The 22,743-nt window shown below is 40.5% G+C and overlaps 1 protein-coding gene across 5 annotated transcripts in view; it reads right to left on the reverse strand.

The window, feature by feature from the left end:
• Positions 1-22,743, reverse strand: part of NUP88 (nucleoporin 88) — a 33,544-nt gene that overhangs the window by 3,379 nt on the left and 7,422 nt on the right. For 2 of the 5 annotated variants that reach the window (XM_059668977.1, XM_059668975.1), the window contains 7 exons: positions 21,279-21,365; positions 16,696-16,872; positions 14,052-14,238; positions 13,189-13,336; positions 6,039-6,137; positions 3,178-3,268; positions 894-995 (listed from right to left, as the gene is read on the reverse strand). In XM_059668977.1, coding sequence (XP_059524960.1) covers positions 894-995; positions 3,178-3,268; positions 6,039-6,137; positions 13,189-13,336; positions 14,052-14,238; positions 16,696-16,872; positions 21,279-21,365 — 891 coding nt within the window. The remainder of the gene's footprint in view (positions 1-893; positions 996-3,177; positions 3,269-6,038; positions 6,138-13,188; positions 13,337-14,051; positions 14,239-16,695; positions 16,873-21,278; positions 21,366-22,743) is intronic. The other 3 variants (XM_059668980.1, XM_059668978.1, XM_059668976.1) reach the window with 2 other exon arrangements.

Raw genomic sequence — 22,743 nt, forward strand, 5'->3', positions numbered from 1 at the left:
CTAAAGGTAGGATGGGTTTTTAAAAATATGCTTGAGACAAAAGGCAAAAAGGAATTTTTTCAGGGATTTTATTATGTTTATTCTTGCTAGAGTTTTTAGTCTCTTTTAGTGTAAGTAATACAAAATTGATAAGAGTTCTTTTGCTTTCCAAATAGTGTAACATCAATCTTCAGAGAGCATGGGAGTTCCTTGGAGGATAGTAAATTAATGGCAGTATTTCAAACTGTGTCAGTATCTAAAAGCACATGCTTTGAAATGACACCAGGAGACTCGGGAAGGGGAGTGCCAGTGTTCAACACCGGTGGCTTATTCCTGCATTTATAAAACCCAGAATGACATTCCAGGGTTGCTGGGAAAACAAAACAACCACACAGCGCTTATAGCGTCATACGAGTGCTTTAAGAAGGAAGATTACGAGTTCAGCTCTATACCACCAGACCTCCACAGTTACATGTCTATGACATCCCTCTGAACCTGGCAGAAATGGAGAAGTTAAAGTGTGAGCATGGACTTGGGAGTGAGAAAGCCCTGTTTCCTTTTACAAGATGGGCATAATAGTGTGGTCCTTACAGGGTCGCTTTGGTTACAGGAGAAAATGCATGTAACTGCCTTACTTTTAAGTCTGACACATAGAACATGATAATCATTGAATATAATTCATATTAATGGAGTTCGCTATTTTAGTATGCTTTCCCATACTTTGAAATAAAGCTCTTGACTCTCAGGTAGCCAGAGGAGATATCATGCCTAAAAGTAATCCTATTCTATCTTTCCAACCCTCATAAGAAGCCAAAGCATAATCCAAGTACCTTCAAGCCGTTTCTAAGGGCATTTTCCCAGTTTAGATCTTGCAGAATTAACAAGTTGTGTGGGGAATACAAAAAAGTACTTACAATAAAGGCCTTATGAGGCATTCATAGGTGCTGGTGATGCAGATCATCGTGGGCCCCAGGATGTCAGGGACAATCCAGAACCCTTGAATGGGAGCTGGCTGCCTGGAAACACACACAGGCACAGGGAAGTTACGAAATGGCAACCGCAGTGGATCCAAGTGAAATGACATGGCTGAGGTTCGCCGCCTTCTGTGGCTGGGCTATCAGTTGCCTGGGACCTGCTCTTAGTGCAGTAACCTCAAAGGTGCTGACCTGGAAACCTGCAATACTCACAGCTGTGACTGGTTTGAAACATGCTGTCACTTAGCAGCCAGAGGCCATTTGACTTACAAGTCACTCAGGAACCCAGAGCCTCATGATGCGCACTAACCTCAGCAGTTACATGATTCAGTCAAGTTATACGTGTCTTTCTCCCCAACTTGCACAGAAGCCCCAGGTGTCTCTGCCTAGCCCAGATAAAGTGCTCAGAAACTGCTGACTGAATTCAGTCTATTTCTCATGAAAAATCCCAGGCAGCCCAACACCTGTCACAGGACTTCATTTCCTGCGCATGGCTTGCATCCCCCTCTTAATCCTGGTTATTTCACTGGAGGAAATGTCTTTCCTGCCAACAGGCTACTCCACCTGCCCCAATGTTCATCCCACCCCCACAGCACACTTCCGCCCTGGACTGACAATGCCATTTCCTCTCACCTCTTCTGATCTCAACTCTGTAGTTTCAAAATATCCTATTGTCTACCCTCGGCTTATAAACATGCTCACGTCTCTTCATTCAAAACTCTCTCCACTGTAATTTCAAGCTCCCCCTAACCTAGTTTTTCTTCCCTTCTCTTTAGAATCAGCAGACTTTAAATTGTAACCTATAAGAGGGGAGGTAGGTAAGGGGGAGTCTGGGAGGTTAAAAATTTTGTATTTTATATTTTCAGTGTGAAACCTACACACAGAAGAGTGCATACATACACTCCGTAACCACTATCCAGGTCACCAATCAGAATGCTGCCGCTAGCAGGGCGCTGATACTACCCGATCCAGCCTTCCACTCCTTAGAGCAGTCACCGCTATTCTGACTTTTATGATACTCACGCTCCTGCTTTGCTTCATAGTTTTCTATGTATTCCTTCCTAGGCGGTACTTTTAACCTGTTTAATTTTACCTCCTGTTTTTGAAATGTATGTAAGTGGAATTTTATTCTCTCTTTTCCCTGTTCACTTTTCACTCTGGTGCTCTCCTCCCCCACCTATGATTGTTTCCCTTCCACTTCCAGATGAAGCCCCTGTACTGCCAAGTCTAGACTCATGACTCCTTCCTGCTGCTGCCCACTGCCTGCTCCCTGAGGCACCCACCTCCCTGGCATCCTGACATCTTTTCCTTCAGGTTTCCTGTAGTCTTTCTGGCAGCCCTGGACTCGAGTTTCCTTCCGTGGCTGGGCTCCTCTATCCTGACTCACCGGCTGTGAGAAAGTGTTGCTCAGACTCTCTTCACAGGTCTCCTCTACCCATGCTAGGCTCCTTTCTGAGTAACCTTAACCATAGACACATTTCAAAGCTGACAATTCCCACATCCATACTGTTCTAGCCCAGATCATCCAAACACCAGAGGCACATGTCCAACAGCCTACTGAGTGCCTCCACCTGGATGTGCCACAGGAACAGAAACCTCCAAGTGCCCCCATTAACATGTCTCCATCCTCCCAAACATACTTTCTCCTATGTCCCACGTGTCTCCAAGGGACCACATCTACGCAGTTATCCCAAGTAGGAACTTGGGAGTCATTCTAGACATTTCCCTTTATTTAGTCATCAAATCTTTACTCAACACCCACTACGCACATCAGACAGCGAGTATGCCGACAGGAGGGGACAGTAAATGGCAGGAAACAGATGTGGTCTCTGCTCTCCTGAAACATACTCTAGCAGTTTGACAGACATTAAACAAATACAGACGCCACCTTTAACTTACTACAGAGAAAATGGCGGAATAAGAGGAGAACCTGAGGTTAGACTGGGGAATCGAGGAGCCCCTTCTGAAGAACTGGTACTAGGTTAAGATCAGGAAGAATCAGTAGAGTTAGCCGAGTGAAGACGGCAAACTACAGCTACAATTGGGACAAGACTTCCAGAGAGAGGACACAGTACATGAGGGTCCTGAGACGGGGGAGCTCCAGATGATCACTGGATGAACTGATACTCTTAGGGGTGAGTTGCATGTGAGTGTGATGCATACATGTATCTGGATTACTGGGGCAAACAACAGTTACCTGTGTAGACAAGGAGTTGGTTCTTACCTGCATGGCAATGGCTTTGTACAAAGGATGTGTTCCACAAAGCATTTCTGTTCTGTAGCAAGTTCCTGTAAACTATCCTTATCTTCTTCATCTACAAAGGAACACATTATCACATTACACAAGTTAACTGATGCACAAATTTCTCCAAATTAAAATGCTGACAATATTAATTAAAAGCAATTAAGTTCTTGTCTCAAACCATTTTTTTTTTTTTGGTTAATCCTCATCTGAGGATATTTTTTCCATTATTTTTTTTCTTTTTTCAGAGTGGAAGGGAGGCAGGGAAGGGGGTGGGTGGTTAGAGAAACATCAATTGGCTGCCTTCCACATGTGCCCAGATCGAGGATCAAACCCACAACCTAGGTCTGCCCTTGACCGATAATTGAACCTGTGACCCTTTGGTTTGCAAGCTGGTGCTCTAACCACTGACGCACATAAGCCAGGGTAAATTTTTATTGTTTTAAGCCATTTATTGCGATTTCTAATAGCAGCAATAGAAAGCTAATTCAGAAAGCACTTGGTCTTCACCATGAAGTTTGGTGTTAGCGGTGGATTTTATAGTTGCCCTTTATCCGTTTGAGGAAGTGCCTTTCTATTACTAGTTTGTTGAGTATCTATATATATATATATATAAAAGCCTAAGCGACCATTACGACCAGAGGATCGGATGACTGTCCAGTAGCTATGATGTGCACTGACCACCAGGGGGCAGATGCTCAACACAGGAGCTGCCCCTTGGTGGTCAGTATACTCCCACAGCCAACCTCCTGCAGTCCCTCCCCCCACCTGGCCAAGCTGAGGGACCCTACCCATTCACGAATCTGTGCGCCAGGACTCTAGTTTTTAACATGAAAGGCTATTAAATTTTCTTAAATGCATTTTCTCTATTAAGATAATCATGGTTTTTGTCCTTTATGCTATTGCTATGGTATATAATACATGGATTGATTTCTGGGTGTTAAACTACTCTTCCATTCCTGGGATAAATCCCACTTAGTCATGGTATATGATGATTTTTATATATTGCTGGATTTGGTTTGCTAGTATTTTGTCGAAGATTTTTCTATTCATATTCATGACAGATATTTGTCTGTAGTTTTCTTGACATCTTTGTTTGGTTTTGGCATCAGGGTAATACCTCATAGAGTGAGTTAGAAAGTGTTCCTCTCCTATTTTTTGGAAGAGCTTATGAATAATTGATATTTATTCTTTAAACCAGAGGCCCAGTGCACAAAAATTTGTGCACTCGGGGGGGCCCCTCAGCCTGGCCTATGCCCACTTGCAGTCTGGGACCCCTCGGAGGATGTCCACCTGCTGGCTTAGGCCCGCTCCCTAGGGGAGCGGGCCCAAGCTGACAGTCAGACATCCCTCTGGCAGCCCGGTAGCCCTCGGGGGATGTCCACTTGCCAACAGGGAGCAGACCTAAGCTGCAGTCGGACATCCTTAGTGCTGGTGAGGAGGTGGGAGAGGCTCCCACCACCACTGCTGTGCTGGCAGCCATCAGCCTGGCTTGTGGCTGAGCAGAGCTCCCCCTGTGGGAGCGCACAGACCACCAGGGGGCAGCTCCTGCATTGAGCATCTGCCCCCTTGTGGTCAGTGTGTGTCATAGTGACCAGTCATTCCCAGTTGTTCTGCTGTTAGGGTCAGTTTGCATATTACCCTTTTATTATATAGAATAGAGGCCTGGTGCACGGGTGGGGGCCGAGTGGTTTGCCCTGAAGGGTGTCCTGGATCAGGATGGGGGTCCTGCTGGGGTGTCTGGCCAGCCTGGGTGAGGGGCTGAGGGCTGTTTTCAGGCTGCCCAAACCCCCTTCAGGGAGGGGGGTCCTGCTTGGGTGCCTGGCCAGCCTGGGTGAGGAGCTGATGTCTGTTTTCAGACTGACCAAGCCCCCTGGCGACCGAAAATTCCAGCCTTTCATTTTTTTGTTTTTATTCACTCCAGCTCTGTGGCCATGGTGACTGGAAGCAGGTATCTGGGGTTTATTTACCTTCTATAATTGAAACTTTGTTGCTTCGAGTGGAGCTCAGAGCCGCCGGGAAGCTTGGCTTCCTCCATCATTGGGGCAACCAAGCCTCCTGCTTGCTCCAGCTCTGTGGCTGCTGGCCGCCATCTTGGTTGGGTTAATTTGCATATAGTCACTCTGATTGGCTGGTGGGCGTGGCTTAAGGTGTAGCAAATGTACAGTCAATTTGCATGTTTGTCTATTATTAGGTAAGATGTGAAGCCAGTTTGTCCTGAACTTTTCTTTTTAGGTAGTTTTGTTTACTAATTCAATCTCTTTACTTGAATAGGTCTACTCAAATTTTCTACTTCTTCTTGAGTCAGTTTTGGTAATGTCTTTCTAGAAATTTGTCCATTTCATCTAAGTTATTTAGTTGGCATACAGCTGTTCATGGTATCCTATTATAATCTTTTCTATTTCTGAAAGATCAGTATTAATACCCCTATTTCATTACTAACTGTCATAATTTGAGTCCTCTCTTTTATTTTTGCTCAGACTGGCTAAAGGTTTGTCAACTTTGTTAATTTTTTTTCAAAGAACCAACTGTTGGTTTCATTAATTTTCTACTCCAAAATTATTTTTCTATTCCAAACTACTTAAAAATAAAGTTTTTATTGATTTCAGAGAGGAAGGGAAGCGATGGAAATATCGATGAGAATCCCTGATTGGCTGCCTCTTGCATGCCCCCTACTGGGGATCCAGCCTGAAACCTGAGCATATGTCCTGACTAGGAATCAAACCAACAAACTCTTGGTGCATGGGACAATGCTCAACCAACTGAACCACAAAGGCCAGGGTTTTTCTAAACTACTTTTTAATAGGATCCGTGAAACATACTGAAAAGCACAGAAAACTCACCTGATCCAAGAAATTTATGAAGTTTATGAATCCAAGTTAGTCCAACACTATGTACACCAGCTTCATGAGTACAGTGATATCTTGAGGGACACTTGGGATCTGCAAATGGAATCATTAATGATATAAAGGAAGCCAGTGGAAAACTGAAAATATTCACCCCAGCAGCCCCAAAACACGTTTTCTGATGAAAATGATGGAAGATCAACAGGCCATTTTTATTATGACACTATGTTAGGGGGTTTTTGAAATTTTAAAATCTGAATTTAACTTTCAAATATATTTTAGGTGTTTTAAAAAGTATGATGAATAAACACAATGCAAATGCATTATTTTCTAAATATTAACACAATAGAGTTCACCAAAATATAAACACTTGCTACCAGGTAATCATTTATGCCTTTCTATTTACTTTTGTGCATTTATTTACAGGTATTCAAAATAAAATGACTAGGATAGGTCTGCAGAAAACTTATGCACACATCTACTTACATGAAATTGGTGAAGCAAGTGCACTCCTATAGTACAGGTACACTAAAAGACTTCAGTACAACTGGTTAGTAAATAGTTCTGTCATAAGACAGTAAGGCAGGTATGAAAGGTAAAGCTTAACTTGTCTTGATAATGTTGACCCACAGATAATTTTTAAGTTTAAGTTCTACTTCCAATTTTTGTTTGACAATCACTTATATTTATACTAAAAAAAATGAGCAGCTGTGCCCTTGCTGGTTTGGCTCAGTTGATAGAGCACCATCCTGTGGACTGAAGGGTCCCAGGTTCGATTCCCGGTCAAGGGCACATACCCAGGTTGCAGGCTCGATCCCCAGTAGGGGATGTGCAGGAAGCAGCAAATCAATGATTCTGTCATTATTGATGTTTCTCTCTAATTCCCCTCCCTTCCTCTCTGAAATCAATAAAAATATATTTTAAAAAATATATGATCAGTTGTTATGTAATTTTAATGAAATTTTCTATACTTCTTTTGAGCCCTAGTATGAGTAAGACCATTCTGAGACTAAAAGAGGAGCTCTTAAATACTGATTATTATTTACAAACTAGTGGCTCAGTGCATGAATTTATGCACATTGAAAGGAAATTAATTAGAAGAAATATTTTAATATCGCTATTCACCCTTTCTCTATAATAGAAGTGTCAATCAAATTCATGATCAACAATGAGAGATGGAAACACACGCATGCAATTTACGCCAGTGAGAGCTTTATATGTATTGCACATGCACTAGTCAACTTAGCCTTTTATAGCTATAGAATAAACTTGCTTAATTAGACCTGCTTTCTGATGTAGCTAAACTTTTTCCAGCCCAGCGAAGCACCCCAACTTCTCTTTCAGATAATTGTCAGCAACACAGCAGTAAATATCAACACAAAGCAGATTATTATTGTAGATCACGCAGGGAGAACAAAGGGTAAAATATTTAACTGCAGCAGTATTTGACTATATTCTGCGCAGTGAGAAAACCTGAAGTCATTTTCAAGGTCCATCATTTCTTCTATTCAGTCGGGTCAAGTTTCTAAACTTTCTAAATTTCTGTTTTCTGGCTAATGAAAATAAAATAGGATTCCACTGAGTCTCCTATCTACCTACTCCAGGACTTTTGTGAGGATCAAATGAGATGAGGCATGGGAAAACACTTCACAGACATTTGGTTAAAGTTAAAATGTTTGCACCTGGCTATAAAGCAAGTCATGTTCCTGGGCTGAAGAAACTGCAAGGAGGCTAGTTGTCGCTAGGGAGAGGAAGCCGGGCGTTGCTACGTGACATCGTTACCCAGACGAACACTTAGCATATTAGCCTTATATATATATAGACATATATTTCTGTGACTCAAGATTTTAAAAATATTAGATAACTAAATCAAGATACAGAAATAAGTATACACTAAAGCTGATTTAAGATGGTATCTGTCATCCATAAGCCCCTAAACTAAAAATTTCTTTTATCAGACAGCCTCACTTTCTTACTGTTGACTTTATAGTATGTACATGTTGTATAGTGGATGTTAAATTATTATTATCTTGTTTTATATGTGGGGGTTCTGCATAATACTCTGAAAAAAGCACTGTGCTGTAAGAAGTTTAAAAATTCCTGGTCTATGGCAATCATTTCTCTGAACAATAAATACTGAAAAAGCTTCTTTTCATCTGCCCATACTTGAGACGTAAGGCTCAAATCATCAGGTATACTATCGTGTAGAATGGCTTTTCAAAATGTGTCTGTCGTGCTAAAGACAGAAAAATGTTAATATTGGGATGTAACAGGAATCTGTCATGAAAAAGAGGCAACATTAATATCTGAAGTAGGAAATTTTGATACCCCCCCAACATGTTATATGTACTTATTTCACTTATGTCATTAAAAATATGAATGTTTCAGTGATTGTAATATGCCTTACGTACAATTATGAACAAGTCAAGAATTAGTTTCACATATGAGAATGTTAATTCTCAGAAGAACTACGATAAAAATGCCTACATTTAAGATTTCCCAAAGACACACCTCTGTACCTTTTTTTTAACTTTTAAAAAATTGACTGACTTTGGGGGGGGGGGGGGGGGAGAAAGAGAGAGAGAGAGAAAAAGCATCAATTTGTTACTCAATTTATTTATGCATTCACTGATTCTTGTATGTACCCTGACTAGGGATTGAACCCGCAACCGTGGTGTATCAAGATGACACCAACAAACTGAATTACCTGGCCAGGGCACATATGTAGCTTTATAAGGAAACCAATTAGTTTATATTACTTTACCTTATAGGTTCAATTTCCTCATCTATAAAGCAAAGTTCCAAGACTTAATATATTTAGACTATCTCTCCCAATACTGTTTAATTAGACATACCCAATGAGTTCTCTTTCCTGGTTTATTATATAAAGACCCCTTAAATGTTTTGGCTATACTTTAATACAGAGTCAAAGTCATTATTACCAAACCTACCCAAAATGGTTAGTGGGACTCTAAGCAGATTAAATCAGGCTGCTCTAAGACTGAACTCCCTCTCTCCACACTACACAGAAGAAAACTTTGAAAGGTACACCTAGTTATTCCAGGCTGAATAAGCTTTTGTTCCTCCTTCTTCACTAAGAAGACAAGATCTAGAGGAGACTCTGAGAAAGGGTGGAGGGACAAATAAAATTACAGAATTTTTGTGTTCGAAGGGAACTTAAAGATCATTTGATGTTATCCCTGTTGTTTTCAGACGAGAAAACTGAAGACCAAGGTTGAGTAAATGTCCACTACTATAGAGCCTATTAATGTTAGAGCTGTAACTAAAACCTAGGACACTCCAGACTTCTAGTCACACACTCCTTCCACTCAGCCACTCTGAACAACATACTCTTTAACTGTCTCATCTGTTTATCCAAGACCTCCTTAGATAAAGAGAGATAAGTTGCCAGAATGATCTGGAACCAACCAGGTAAATTAAAACAAAAGAAAAAAAGATAAAAAGGGTAACATTCAAACGGGATCTGATTATAACAAGATGTGTTCTAAAAAATGAAAGATATTTTAAAGAGATATCTTAATATCGGTATATTATAATTTGATTTTTTAAAGTTTATTAAAGTTTGTATATCCTTAAGTATTTGAAGCATGAAATATCTACCTTTGACTGAACCAGGAAAAATTCACTGTTATAAATGTGGGTAGATCCAGACTAAAGACCACTATTTTCAAACTTGGAAAATTTGCTCAGTCCTTCTTGGATCTAAAGCAGCCGTGGGCAAACTACGGCCCGCGGGCCGGATTCGGCCCGTTTGAAATGAATAAAACTATTGAAAAAAAAGACCGTACCCTTTTATGTAATGATGTTTGCTTTGAATTTATATTAGTTCACACAAACACTCCACCCATGCTTTTGTTCCGGCCCTCCGGTCCAGTTTAAGAACCCATTGTGGCCCTCGAGTCAAAAAGTTTGCCCACCCCTGATCTAAAGAGTAATATATGACTAAAAGGATAAAAGAAGCCAGTCTAATTTTAAAAGAAGCCAGTCTAATTTTTAAAGTCTGGAACCACAGAACAAATAAATTATACGGGGACAGTCTATGACAGTTTTAGTATAAATATAATAAAATAAAAGAATTAAATTTAGTAAATACCCAAAACACTAATTTGAAAAAATATACACACCCCTATGTTCACTGCAGTATTACTTACAATAGCCAAGATATGAAAGCAACCCAAATGCCCATCAATAGATGATGAAATAAAGAAGATGTAGTACATAAATACAATGGAATATTACTTGGCCATAAGAGAATAAAATCTTACCATTTTTGGCAACATGAATAGACTGAGAGAGTATTATGCTAAGTGAAGGCGGAAAAAGACAAATACTGTATGACTTCACTTAGATGTGGACTGTAAAGAACAAAACAGAAACAGATTCATAAAGAGAATAAACTGAGGGTTGCCAGAGGGGAGGGGAATGGGTGAAAAAGATGAAGAGATGAAGAAAAGCAAATTGGTAGTCATAGAAAAGTCATGAGTATCTAAAGTAAAGTATAGGGAATCTATATATATAAAAGGCTAATATGCAAAGTGTCCCCTAGGGAGTTTGACCGGGAGAATGGGAGTTCAATCGCTCGCTATGATGTGCACTGATCACCAGGGGGCAGCGCAGAACATGGCAGGCAACCAGCAGTGGGGTGCTGAGGGAGCCAGGGAAGGAGAAGGCAGGGAGGTAGGGGGGTGGGGAACATGATCGGCCCTCATCACAGGCCAGGCCCAGGGACCATACCTGTGCATGAATTTCATGCACCAGGCCTCTAGTATAATCAATAATATTGTACACACTTGCCAGAATGGCTACCATTAATAAATCAACAAACAAGTGCTGGTGAGGATGTGGAGAAAAGGGAACCCTAGTACACTGTTGGTGGGAATGCAGACTGGTGCAGCCACTGTGGGACAGTAGGGAGGTTCCTCCAAAAATTAAAAATGGAACTGCTGTTTGACCCAGACATCCCCATCTGGGAATATATCCTAAGAATTCCAAAACACCAATCAGAAAGGATATATGCACCCCTATATTCCTAGCAGCATCTACACTAAAAGAGAAACATGGTAATTAGTGTCACTCCGCTACCCTTCCCATTGGCTAATCCCCCTGCCACTCACAGAGTAGGGCCAAGATATGCAAATTAACTGGCAGCCAAGATAGCGGCCGGCAGCCAGGCAGCTGATGCGAACAGGGAGGCTTGCTTGCTTCAGTGACGGAGGACTCCAACGTTCCCTGCCTGACTTGCCGGCCTCTCAGCTGCAACTCTCAGCACCTATGTTGCGAATAAAGAAGCTAAAAAACCCCAGAAACCTGCTTTACTCAGCTGAGCTTCAGCCAGCCGGACCGCAACATTGTATCAAATACAGACGTAAACAAAGGCCAGAAACCTGTTTTCAGCAGCCGAGGCCTCAGAGCTAAAGCTGGCCCAGAATTAAAAAAAAAGAAAAAGAAAAAATGGAGCGGTTGGGAGCTTCAGTCCCAGCCTGAAAACAGCCCTCAGCCCCTCAGCCAGACTGGCCAGGCACCCCAGTGGGGACCCCCACCCTGAAGGGTGTGTGACCAGCTGCAAACAGCCATCATCCCCTCATCCAGGCTGGCCAGACACCCCAGTGGGGACCCCCACCCTGAAGGGTGTGTGACCAGCTGCAAACAGCCATCATCCCCTCAGCCAGACTGGCCAGGCACCCCAGTGGGGACCCCACCCTGATCCAGGACACCCTTCAGGGCAAACCAGCCAGCCCCACCCATGCACCAGGCCTCTATTCTATATAGTAAAAGGGTAATATGCCTCCCAGCACCGGGATCAGCGGAGCTGCGAGGCCTCCCGGCACCGGGATCAGCGTGACAGGGAGCAGTGCCCAAACCCCCTGATCGCCCTGCAGCTCTGTGTGTGACAGGGGGCGGGGCCCCAACCCCCCCTCCCCCCACGGGCCCTGCTCTGTGTGTGACGGGGTAGAGGCATAACCTCCCCATTGGCCCTGCCCTGAGTATGAGAGTGGCGGCGCCCCAACCACCTGATCGGCCCTGCTCTGTGGGTGTTAGAGGGCGGCGCCCCAACTCCCCAATCGGCCCTGCTCTGAGCCCGACCAGGGGCTGCACCTAGGGATTGGGCCTGCCCTCTGCCACCTGGGAGCAGGCCTATGCCAGCAGGTCGTTATCTCCCGAGGGGTCCCAGACTGCAAGAGGAGACCGGTCTGAGGGACCCCCCCTTCCCCTGAGTGCACAAATTTTTGTGCACCGGGCCTCTAGCAATTTATAATAGCTAAGATCTGAAAACAGCCCAAATGCCCATCAGTAGATGAATGGATAAAAAAGCTGTGGTACACACGCTGGCCGGTGTGGCTCAGTTGGTTGAGCATCATCCCGTGCTCCTAAAGGTTGCCGGTTTGACTCCTGGTAAATGACACATGCCCAGGTTATAGGCTTGATCCCTAGTACAGGGTGTGCAGGAGGCAGCTGATCAATGTTACGCTCTCAGATGGATGTTTCTCTCTTGCTCTACCTTCCTCTATCTCTTAAAAATCAATGTTTTTTAAACTATTCTTTAAAAAAAAAAAGCTGTGGTACATTTACACAATGGAATGCTATGTGGCTGTAAAAGACAGAGCTCTTACCCTTTGTGACACCATGGATGGACCTGGATATTATTATGCTAAGCAAAATATGCCAGTTAAAGAAAGATAAATATCACACGATCTCACTTATATGTGGAATCTAACGAACGAAATAAATTGATGAACAAAATAGGTCCAGAGGCATGGATGCATGGAACAAAATGACAAATCTCAAAGGGGAGGTGGGGGCGGAGGGATGGGAAGAGATTAACCAAGGAATAAACTAGTATATGCATATATGTATAACTTATGGACACAGAAAATAGCGTGGGGAAGGTCTAAGGTGGAGGAAGGGAGACTGGGTGGACAGGGGCAAAGGCCGGAACCTGGGGGGCTTCCGTAATACTGTCATCAATTTTTAAAAATGTAAACAGAAAATAAATAATAATGATGATATTGTAATAACTATGTGCCAATTGGGTACTAGAATTATTAGGGGCAGGTGTGGTGTCTTTTCTAACCACCTGAAACTAATATAAAATAAATAAAATGTAAACTGTAATTGAAAAAAATACCTTTGTGAAGTTTGATTGGACAAGAGAAGTCGGAATCAAAGGGATACTCCTCTCCAGACGCCAGTTTCAGGGCAAGCTCCAACTCCACACACTCAAACACGTACAGAGAAGGAATGAGGTCGGTCCTGGAATCCCAGGACTTTTCTGACTGTAAAAAAAAGCATATTTTTAGTCTTTCATGTCTATGTGAAAATGTACACAATGAAAAACAAAAGCAAAAAGCTGGATCAAATAGTGCTTTCAAATTCTTTTTTTTTTTTTTTTAAATATATTTTACTGATTTTTTTACAGAGAGGAAGGGAAAGAGATAGAGAGCCAGAAACATCAATGAGAGAGAAACATCGATCAGCTGCCTCCTGCACATCTCCCACTGGGGATATGCCCGCAAGCAAGGTACATGCCCCTGACCGGAATCGAACCTGGGACCCTTCAGTCTGCAGGCCGACGCCCTATCCACTGAGCCAAACCGGTTTTGGCAGTGCTTTCAAATTCTTAATTCCACCCCTTATTCTGACAGTCTTTATAGTCTTCAAAGAGAAAAAAGTCTCCCTTCTTTTAGAAAGACAGGAATAAGCAAGTTCCGAGAAGAGCTAAATCAGTGACTCAAAAGTTCTTTATATTTGTCAGCGAAGATTGCCAATTTGGTAGAGTCAAGAAAGAAATATGTAGGTTGGTGGATCAAGTAAGTTGGGCATCTTCTAACTTCTTCCCATTTAAATTTTTAAGATTAACTTCGTTCAATAACCAAAATATATAGAGGTGTCAGATAACAAATGAAATTCCTCATCTAAGCATTTATGTTGGTACAGGATGTAAACTAGGTGCCAGAGATACAAATGTGCACACACACTAGGCTGACTTACTGTTTGGTCATCTTCTTCTTCGCCTTCCAGCACAACACAGTGATAGAGCATTCCTGACTCGGTAGCAATCACTAAGATGTTGGGGACACAGGGTAGGCAGAGTATAGCACAAGCATCATAACCATAGTTATCTTCAGCCGCAGGATGCATAGGCAATGGACCTAACAGCTTTCCGATATTCCCAGGGCTAAAGAAAGAGTGAAACATATTTGGGTGAAAAAGTATTGGTGCTGTAAGCTTTATTCTCTTTTCAAAATATACATACATGACAGCATGTTAAACCATTAACTATTATCTATGTTCTGATGACTCTCAATTTTTTTCTCCTGAAATGTTGCTTATCTTCAGGGCTCCAGACCCACATATTTAATTGAATTAGATAAATACATTTACTGAGAGCTACATGACACCCCCACAGACGTGACATTTAACCAGAATTACTCTACGATGTGATACTAGTAAGTGTAACAATCCAAAGCTTTACTGAGAAATACAGAAAGGTACAAAAAAAGTGAGGTGTATAAAAATGGCATCACAGATCAGTGGAGAAAGTATATTCTGGGAAGGGGTGGTAAACACCCCAAGCTAGGGAGCAGCATATACAAAGTCCTGAGGCATGAAAGACAAGGAATTAGCAAGAAGGAAACTGAGCTTGGTGTGATGGGAGGTGAAGTACAAAGTCTAAGGCAACAAAGAAGTGAAGCAGATTTTCAGGACTGGCTTACAAAGCAGATGATCTCCATGGCATGTTAGAGAGCGCAGAGTCTATCTGCTGGGGGACAGTGTGTCGCCTGAGGTTTAAATCAAGAGGGATGGAGCTTCACTCTACTAAAATTCATCTGGTAGTGAGAGTAGTAAGGAGAACGACATGGAGAGAACCTTTAAGAAGGACCCAGGCAGAAGATGATGAGGGTCTGAAGGAAGGACAAGGGAATAGAGAGAAGGATGTATCAAGAAATTTTCATGTTAAAATCAATAGAATGTTGGGACTGGACTGATGGAAGATAATGTAGATGACTTTTAGGTTTGGGAATAAGATTATTAGGTAGATCATAGTGTAGACAAATGAGGGAGAGAGTAATAATGTTACACAAAAGTCTCCTGAGAGAGATGTGTGGAAGGCAGAGAACACTTCTGTCAAGGAAAATGCAATTAGTAGTGAAGCCTTACCATTCTGCAATCTATCAAGCTCTTTAGTTTTTCTCATCTTTATAATTTTGCATTCTCTCTCTCTCTTCCCTGTAACTACTTTAAAAAAAAAAAAAGAATTTACTGCGGTGATATTGGTTAATAAAATTATATGGGTTTCAGGTGTACAATTCTATTATATCCTCTTTCCCCCAAATTAGCTGCCCTTCCTGATCTCAGTATTTATTAATGGCTCACTACCATATCCAAACAATAACTAAGTCTTATTGATCCTTCCTTTGTAGTATCTGCTATGTTCATTTCTCCCTTTGCATTACACCATCGCAGTTCAAACTCTTGTAGACTTTAAGATAAATTTTACAACAGCATCTTTAAAAGTCTCTCTGAAAAACAAAAACAAAAACAATTGCCTGGCCAGTGTGGCTCAGTGTTGGAGCTTCAACCAATGAACCAGGAGGTCATGGTTTGATTCCTGATCAGGGCACATGTCCGGGTTGCAGGCTGGATCCCAGTGTGGGGAGTGCAGGTGGCGGATCAATGATTATCTCTTATCATTGATGTTTCTATCTCTCTCCCTCTCCCTGAAATTAGTAGAAAAAAATTTTTTTAAAGTCTCTCTGCTCCAGTCCCTTCCCTAACCAATTATTTTATCTTCTCCTGCTGAGAAACCATCACTACATTCTTACTACCCCATTCCTACAGAAAAGACCCACATTCCTTAACTAGGTGTTTAAATCCATCAACTTCTCCCTGGGCAGATATTTCTAGCTTTATCATTTAATTTTCCCTACCAGAATCCTCTCCTCTAGCCCCAAATATCTCATTGAATGACACTTGCATTTTTTACTTTCATACTCTACTTCATGCTTCCCTGGTAATTAAAATGCTCTTACCCCTTTCTTGATGCTTCATTTAATCCCGCATTAGAACTTTAAATCCCACATAACATCAGTGCTTCTCTATGAAAATTTCTGTAACTTCTTCAATCAAAATAATCTCTCCTTCTTCTGGGTTCTTACTGTCTTTGTACTGATGTGGTAATTATCTTTTCTTGTGTATGTATGTCTTTTTCCCACAGATGGGACATAAGACACCAGATTACCATGTCTAACCACCCCCACAATATATTGTTCATATATGATAACACAATAAATACTTTTTTGGTTGACTACACTTTGTGAAAACAAATTCAGTCTTATCTTAAGTGATTATCCAAGAATACTATCGCATTTTCCTATATTAATATGAGTAAATGAAAGGTCCTATGATCTGTACCAGATCTTTCTCCAAATGGTGCAAGCCAAACAACACCTTCCACAATTCAAAAACATAGATCCCACATCAAACCATGGCAATAAATACATACATACATACATAAATAAATAAATAAATAACTCCAACTATGACAATAAATAAGTAAATAAGTTGAACTATGACAATCTCTACTGGAGCACAATCTGGGCTTTCATTTAGATGGGTCACCTCCTCAACTTACCTGTGTAACAGACTAACATATGTAAGGAAAGTCTCCCCATTCTCATATAAGATGTACAGTGGGTATGCCACTACTTCATCTTTGCCTTTTTGTCCAAAAATATTCTTCGGGATGGCTGCCAATGGCCCAAAGTCAAATGCAACTGCTGTTTCTCCTAGAGATGCAGTATATGCCCTCCTGAAAAGAGATTTAAAAACCAACTTGTTGAAAAAAAAAATCAAAATGTCCAATAATAGGAGATGGGATGGAAGTGTAGTCAACCAATAGAGAATACCAAAAAACTCTGATTATAAAGAATGTGAAGCAACATTGCAAAATCCTCATAAAATTAAGTGAAGAAGGCCATAGAATTATATAATGCTACTTTAATTATAAAGACACACAAATAATAAAAATATACAAATAGAGACATGCACAAACACAAATAAGAAACAGGAAGAAAACATGAAAACATCAATAGTTACACCTGAATAGTAGGATGCATTTACTCCACAAATATTTACTAAGTATCTGCTCTGTGCCAGGTTCTGTTGCAAGTTCTAGGAACACACCAGTGAATTAAACAAGGCCCTGCTCTTTAGTAATAGAGACCTACAACAGAGAAGTAAACAGATAACACCACGTCAGAAAATGATGCCATGAAGAAAAATAAAGGAGGGTAAGAGGGCATTGATGGAGGTGCTGTTTTTTAGAGGAGGTGGTCTGAAAGGATTCTGGTAAGAGGATACTTGAGACTTTAAGGAAGCAACGGAGCACATCTGGGTTACGTAGGGAAGGAGCAGTTGAGGCAGAGGGAAGGACACATGCAAGGCTCTAAGGTAGGAAGGTGGTTAATGGTGTCTAAGGAATGGCAAAGAGACCAAGGTGGTTAAAGTTAGAGAGCCAAGGCACAGAGGGAGAAATGAAGCTGGAGAGGGGGCAGTCAATGGAGTATGGAGAGCAAGAAAGTAGAATGATCTGATTTATACCCAAAGTACTACTCTGGTTGCTATATTGAGTTCAGACAATAGGAGACTACAAAAGATTTCATTTTCTTAATACTTCACTATAGTTTTCCCAATTTTCTATAATAAATATACATTATCTTTTAAAAAAAATACATATTTTATAGATTCTCTACAGAGAGGAAGGGAGAGGGAGAGAGAGTTAGAAACATCGATCAGCTGCCTCTTGCACACCCCCCACTGGGGATGTGCCCTCAACCAAGGTACATGCCCTTGACCGGAATCGAACCTGGGACTCGGGTCCGCAGGCCGACGCTCTATCCGCCGAACCAAACCGGTTAGGGCTATACATTATCTTTATAATCAGAAAAGATAAATGATAAAACATGCTGTTCTTATAATTTTAAAATTTAGTGTAATTGATTATTCAAAAAGATTCCAGAGTAATACAAGGTTAATGAATATGGTTAAAATAAAACCACAATTTCATACAGATGATAATCAACATCATTCTAAGTAAGGTATTGTAAGTACCATATCATAGTTTTGTTTATCATATGGAAAGTTATATGGTTATCAGGAAGCTAAAAATGAGAAATCCCAATATCCAGAATAAAAGAACTGCGTGAGTTAAACTAAAAAATTAAGACAATAAATGGGAACAGACATAGAAATTAAAGAGACTTAAACTTCCAAGCCATTAAAATTTAGTGGGAACTTATCAAATTTAGTAATATTTCTAATTATCTAATAATAATTGGTATCAATTAATAAGGACTTATCTGTGCCAAGACCCATGCTAAGTACTTTTAATGCATGATCTCATTTATTCTGCACAATAATCCTAATGAGCACTATTATTATTACTTTTTGTCTGTTATAACTATTGCTACCCTAGCTTATTATTTTTAAAAATGTCTTTCCCTTTATTGATTAAGGCATTACAAATGTGTCCTTATCCTCCCGTTGTCCCCCCATCCCCCCACGCATGCCCTCACCCCCCAGTGTCTATATCCATTGGTTAGGCTTATATGCATGCATACAAGTCCTTTGGTTGATCTCTCCCCCTTAGCCCCACCCTCCTCTGCCTTCCCTCTGAGGTTTGAGCATCTGATCCATGCTTCTCTGTCTCTAGATCTATTTTTGTTCATCAGTTTACGTTGTTCATTGTTATCCACAAATGAGTGAGATCATGTGATATTTATCTTTCTCTGACTTATTTCACTCAGCATAATGCAACCACTGTGGAGAAGAGGATGGAGTTTCCTCAAAAAACTAAAATTGGAACTTCCATTTGACCCAGTGATCCCACTTCTAGGAATATATCCCAAGAAACCAGAAACACCAATCAGAAAGGATATATGCACCCCTATGTTCATAGCAGCACAATTCACCATAGCTAAGATTTGGAATCAGACTATTATTATTTTTTATATTTGTGGAATAGTTATGGAAATGAAGCTTAATGCAACTGAATAATTTGCTCAAATGCCACAGCTGACAAGTGGAAGAGCTGAGATTAGAAGCTAGTTGTGTTGACACCAGAGCCAAAGCTCTGAACAGCTGCATGACTCTCTTGCCTCTCATCTAGACATGTGTCTGTCAGAAGAAGGTATAAGCTATGGAAGCACTGCAGGGGAGAAAATGTCCTGACACCACAACAGGGCCTATCACCTCCCAGAGGCAGTTACTTCCCTATTGTGGAGATGGACACACTGAAACTGAAGTAGCTGCTGCTGTAAGACATTAGAATCATTTAACTGAAACTTTCAATTCTGGGGCTATCAAAGAGAATCAAAGTGACCCCAGGTTGGTGGCAACCTCTAACTCCTAGTAGAAGCTGATGAAAATCCTGTGAAGGAACACACCCCAATCTGTGCTCTTAATATTCCCAAACATCAGTTCAATAATAAACTGAATTAAAGACTTACATTAAGACCCCAAACCATAAAACTCCTAGAAGAAAACATAGGCAGTAAACTCTCTGACATTGCTCTTAGTGATATATATTTTTTTTGATACAACGGAAACAAAGAAAAAAATAAACAGATGGGACTACATTAAACTAAAAAGGTTTTTTTTTAAAATTCTCACCTGAGGATACTTTTTTTAAACATTGATTTGAGAGAGAGAGGAAGGGGGAGGGAAAGAGAGAGAAGGGAAGGGAGACGGGTGGGGGAGGATATCAATGTGAGAAAGAAACACAGACTGGCTGCCTCCTGCATGCTCTCGGACCAGGGAGATCTAACCCCATCCTAGGTAAGTGGCCTGAGCAGGAATCAAACCCACTACCTTTGGTATACCAAACAATGTTCCAACAAACTGAGCCACCTGGCCAGGGAAAACTAAAAAGTTTTTACACAGCAAAGGAAACAAGCAAAACAAAAAGACAACTTACGAACTGGGAGAAGATATTAGCCAGATGCATACGATATGTGATTGATATCCCAAATTTATAAAAAACTCTTACAACTTAACATATAAAAAAAAAATCCAATTTAAAAAATGCCAGAGGACCTAAACGAACCCTCCAAAGATGACATACAGGTGGCCCATAGGCATATGAAAAGATGCTCAATGTCACTAATTACCAAAGAAATTAAAACCACAATGAGTTATCACTTCACTCCTGTCAGAATGGCTATCATCAAAAAATCAATAAACCACAAGTGTAGGCAAGGATGTGGAGAAAACTCTTGGGCCTTGTTGGTAGGATTGCAAATTGGTGCAGTCCCTATGGAAAAGAGTATGAAGGTTCCTAAAAAAATTTAAAATAGTACCAAAAAAAAAAAAAAAAGTAATAATAAAAACCCAGCAATTCCACTTCTGGGTTTCTATCTAAAGAAACCAAAAAAAGATATATGCACCTCTATGTACGTACGTAATAGCCAAGATATGGAAGCATCTCAAGTGCCCATCAATAGACAAATGGATAAAAATATTGTGGTACATATATACAATGGAATATCACTCGACCATAAAAAGAGAATGAAATCCATTTGTAACAACATGGAAGAACTGAGAGGGTATAATGCTAAGTGAAGTAAGTCTGACAAAGACACACTGTAGGTGATCATGTGTGGTAATCACCAGAAAGATTGATCAGGAGGCCAGAGGAATCAGATTTGTGAGTTCAAGAGTGACTGGGTTAGTGGTCAAAGTAGCCAGGAATTTGCCTCTGTAGTGGATAAGAAAACATAAAAGCCAGGGTCACAGGGGAATCAGAAGGGCTATCTATGTTCCACTCCAGGTTCTGGGATACTAGTTTGCTGGTCTGGGAGTTCAGCAATCGGCTGAGTGAATAAGCTGGTAGGCCTCTACCCCAACACTCTCACCTTTCACCTTTTCTGTACTTTGCAATATTAAAATTTATTCTATTATTCAAGATACAACATGGAATCAGTTTCAGCCACTCACATTTCCAAACTTTCTTGAAAAACATATCAAGCTAGTAGTTACAAAGACATTCAGATTTGTAACTTCTTGTTATTTAGTCACATTGCTTACTTTTGCTTATTTCTCACCTACCAAAAGCATGCTAAAGTCACCCCTGGAAAATTTGCAATCTCTATTAAAATTGCATTTATAACCTCAATAACCTAATTTGAAAAGCATATCATGACACAAATAAAAACTTACCCTTTATTGAGTATTAGACTTTCCTCTTCTGCTTCTGAAAGTACGATGACCTTAGTGGGTGTCTGGGGCTCACGTAGAGAGTAAATTCTAACAATCAAAAGAGAAGGAAGCCAGCACTTAAAATTCTCTTTCATTTCCCAAAATTGTCCTTTCTTCTACATCCAGTCAGTTCTTGAGAATTTTCCTACCAGTTACCACAACCATTTCTTTGTCAAAGATCTTGCTGTTACTGACAAAGTAGGTACTTCATTTGTTCTTTAACATTAGGAGGTTTCCTTGGGACCTGAAGAAATATTCTCCATCCTTACCCAAACTCTTTATTAGCCTACTCCATGGCATTGCACCTGTCTCTTCCACCTAAATCCTTAGCCATACTCACCTTGTCTAGTCATCTCACTACTGCCCCTAAGTTTGCCAGCTTCCCTTCAAATATACCCATCTTCCTCGGCCTGTTAGACAACAAATCTCACTAGAGAAGGAACTACATCTCACTATTTTGACCAGCAGAGTGAGTGACATGTAGCCTACAATACATGTTTCTGTGATATAAAAACTATCACGCCATCCCTATTTTCTCAAGGAAAGTTTAAAACTTAAAAAAATATTTTTACCAAATCACTTTAATTTAAAATAACTTAAATTTTCACAGCATATATGGCTACTGTTAAAAAGAGAAAGAATTTTCAAAAGGTCAGTAATATTATTAGAAATCCAATGTCTCTTACGAAGTCTTATTACAAATTAACAAAATTAATCACTTATTTTGTCTGACCCATTAAGGATTTTAAAACTTAGTGTGTTCCATTACCAATAAAATACCATCTAATAAATATTTTAAATGAAAATTTGATCCAGTTGAACACACATTCACTGTGGTCTTCCTATAAACTTTATTGACTTCAAAATATACATAAGCACAAAACAGTATATATTGTAATGGGGAATAGTGAAAAAGTAAATGCAACAGACATTGTGAGAATTTCTTATTGCCCTGAAATTGTCAACAAAATCCACAGCTTAGGAAAAGAGAAGTGCTAAATACCCCATGTCTAAAAAAGAACCTTTAATAATGGAGGCCAGATACTTCCTTTAAGGCTTAAGTCAGGAAGGCCTAGCTCAGTGATGGCGAACCTATGACAAGCGTGTCAGAGGTGACACGCGAACTCATTTTTTTGGTTGATTTTTCATTAAATGGCATTTAAATATATAAAATAAATATCAAAAATATAAGTCTTTGTTTTACTATGGTTGCAAATTCAAAAAATTTCTATATTTCTGGTGACACGGCACCAGAGTTAAGTTAGGGTTTTTCAAAATGCTGACACGCAGAGCTCAAAAGGTTCGCCATCACTGGCCTAGACTATACTATCTCCCACTATCTTCTTTTCCAGCACACAGAAAAGGAAGACTAAGACAGAGGGTGTCAAGAGTCCTTAGGAGTACAGTACAATATTTGTAATGGGAG

The sequence above is a fragment of the Myotis daubentonii genome, chromosome 16 (genome assembly GCF_963259705.1).
Source record: "Myotis daubentonii chromosome 16, mMyoDau2.1, whole genome shotgun sequence".
Taxonomy (NCBI): domain Eukaryota; kingdom Metazoa; phylum Chordata; class Mammalia; order Chiroptera; family Vespertilionidae; genus Myotis; species Myotis daubentonii.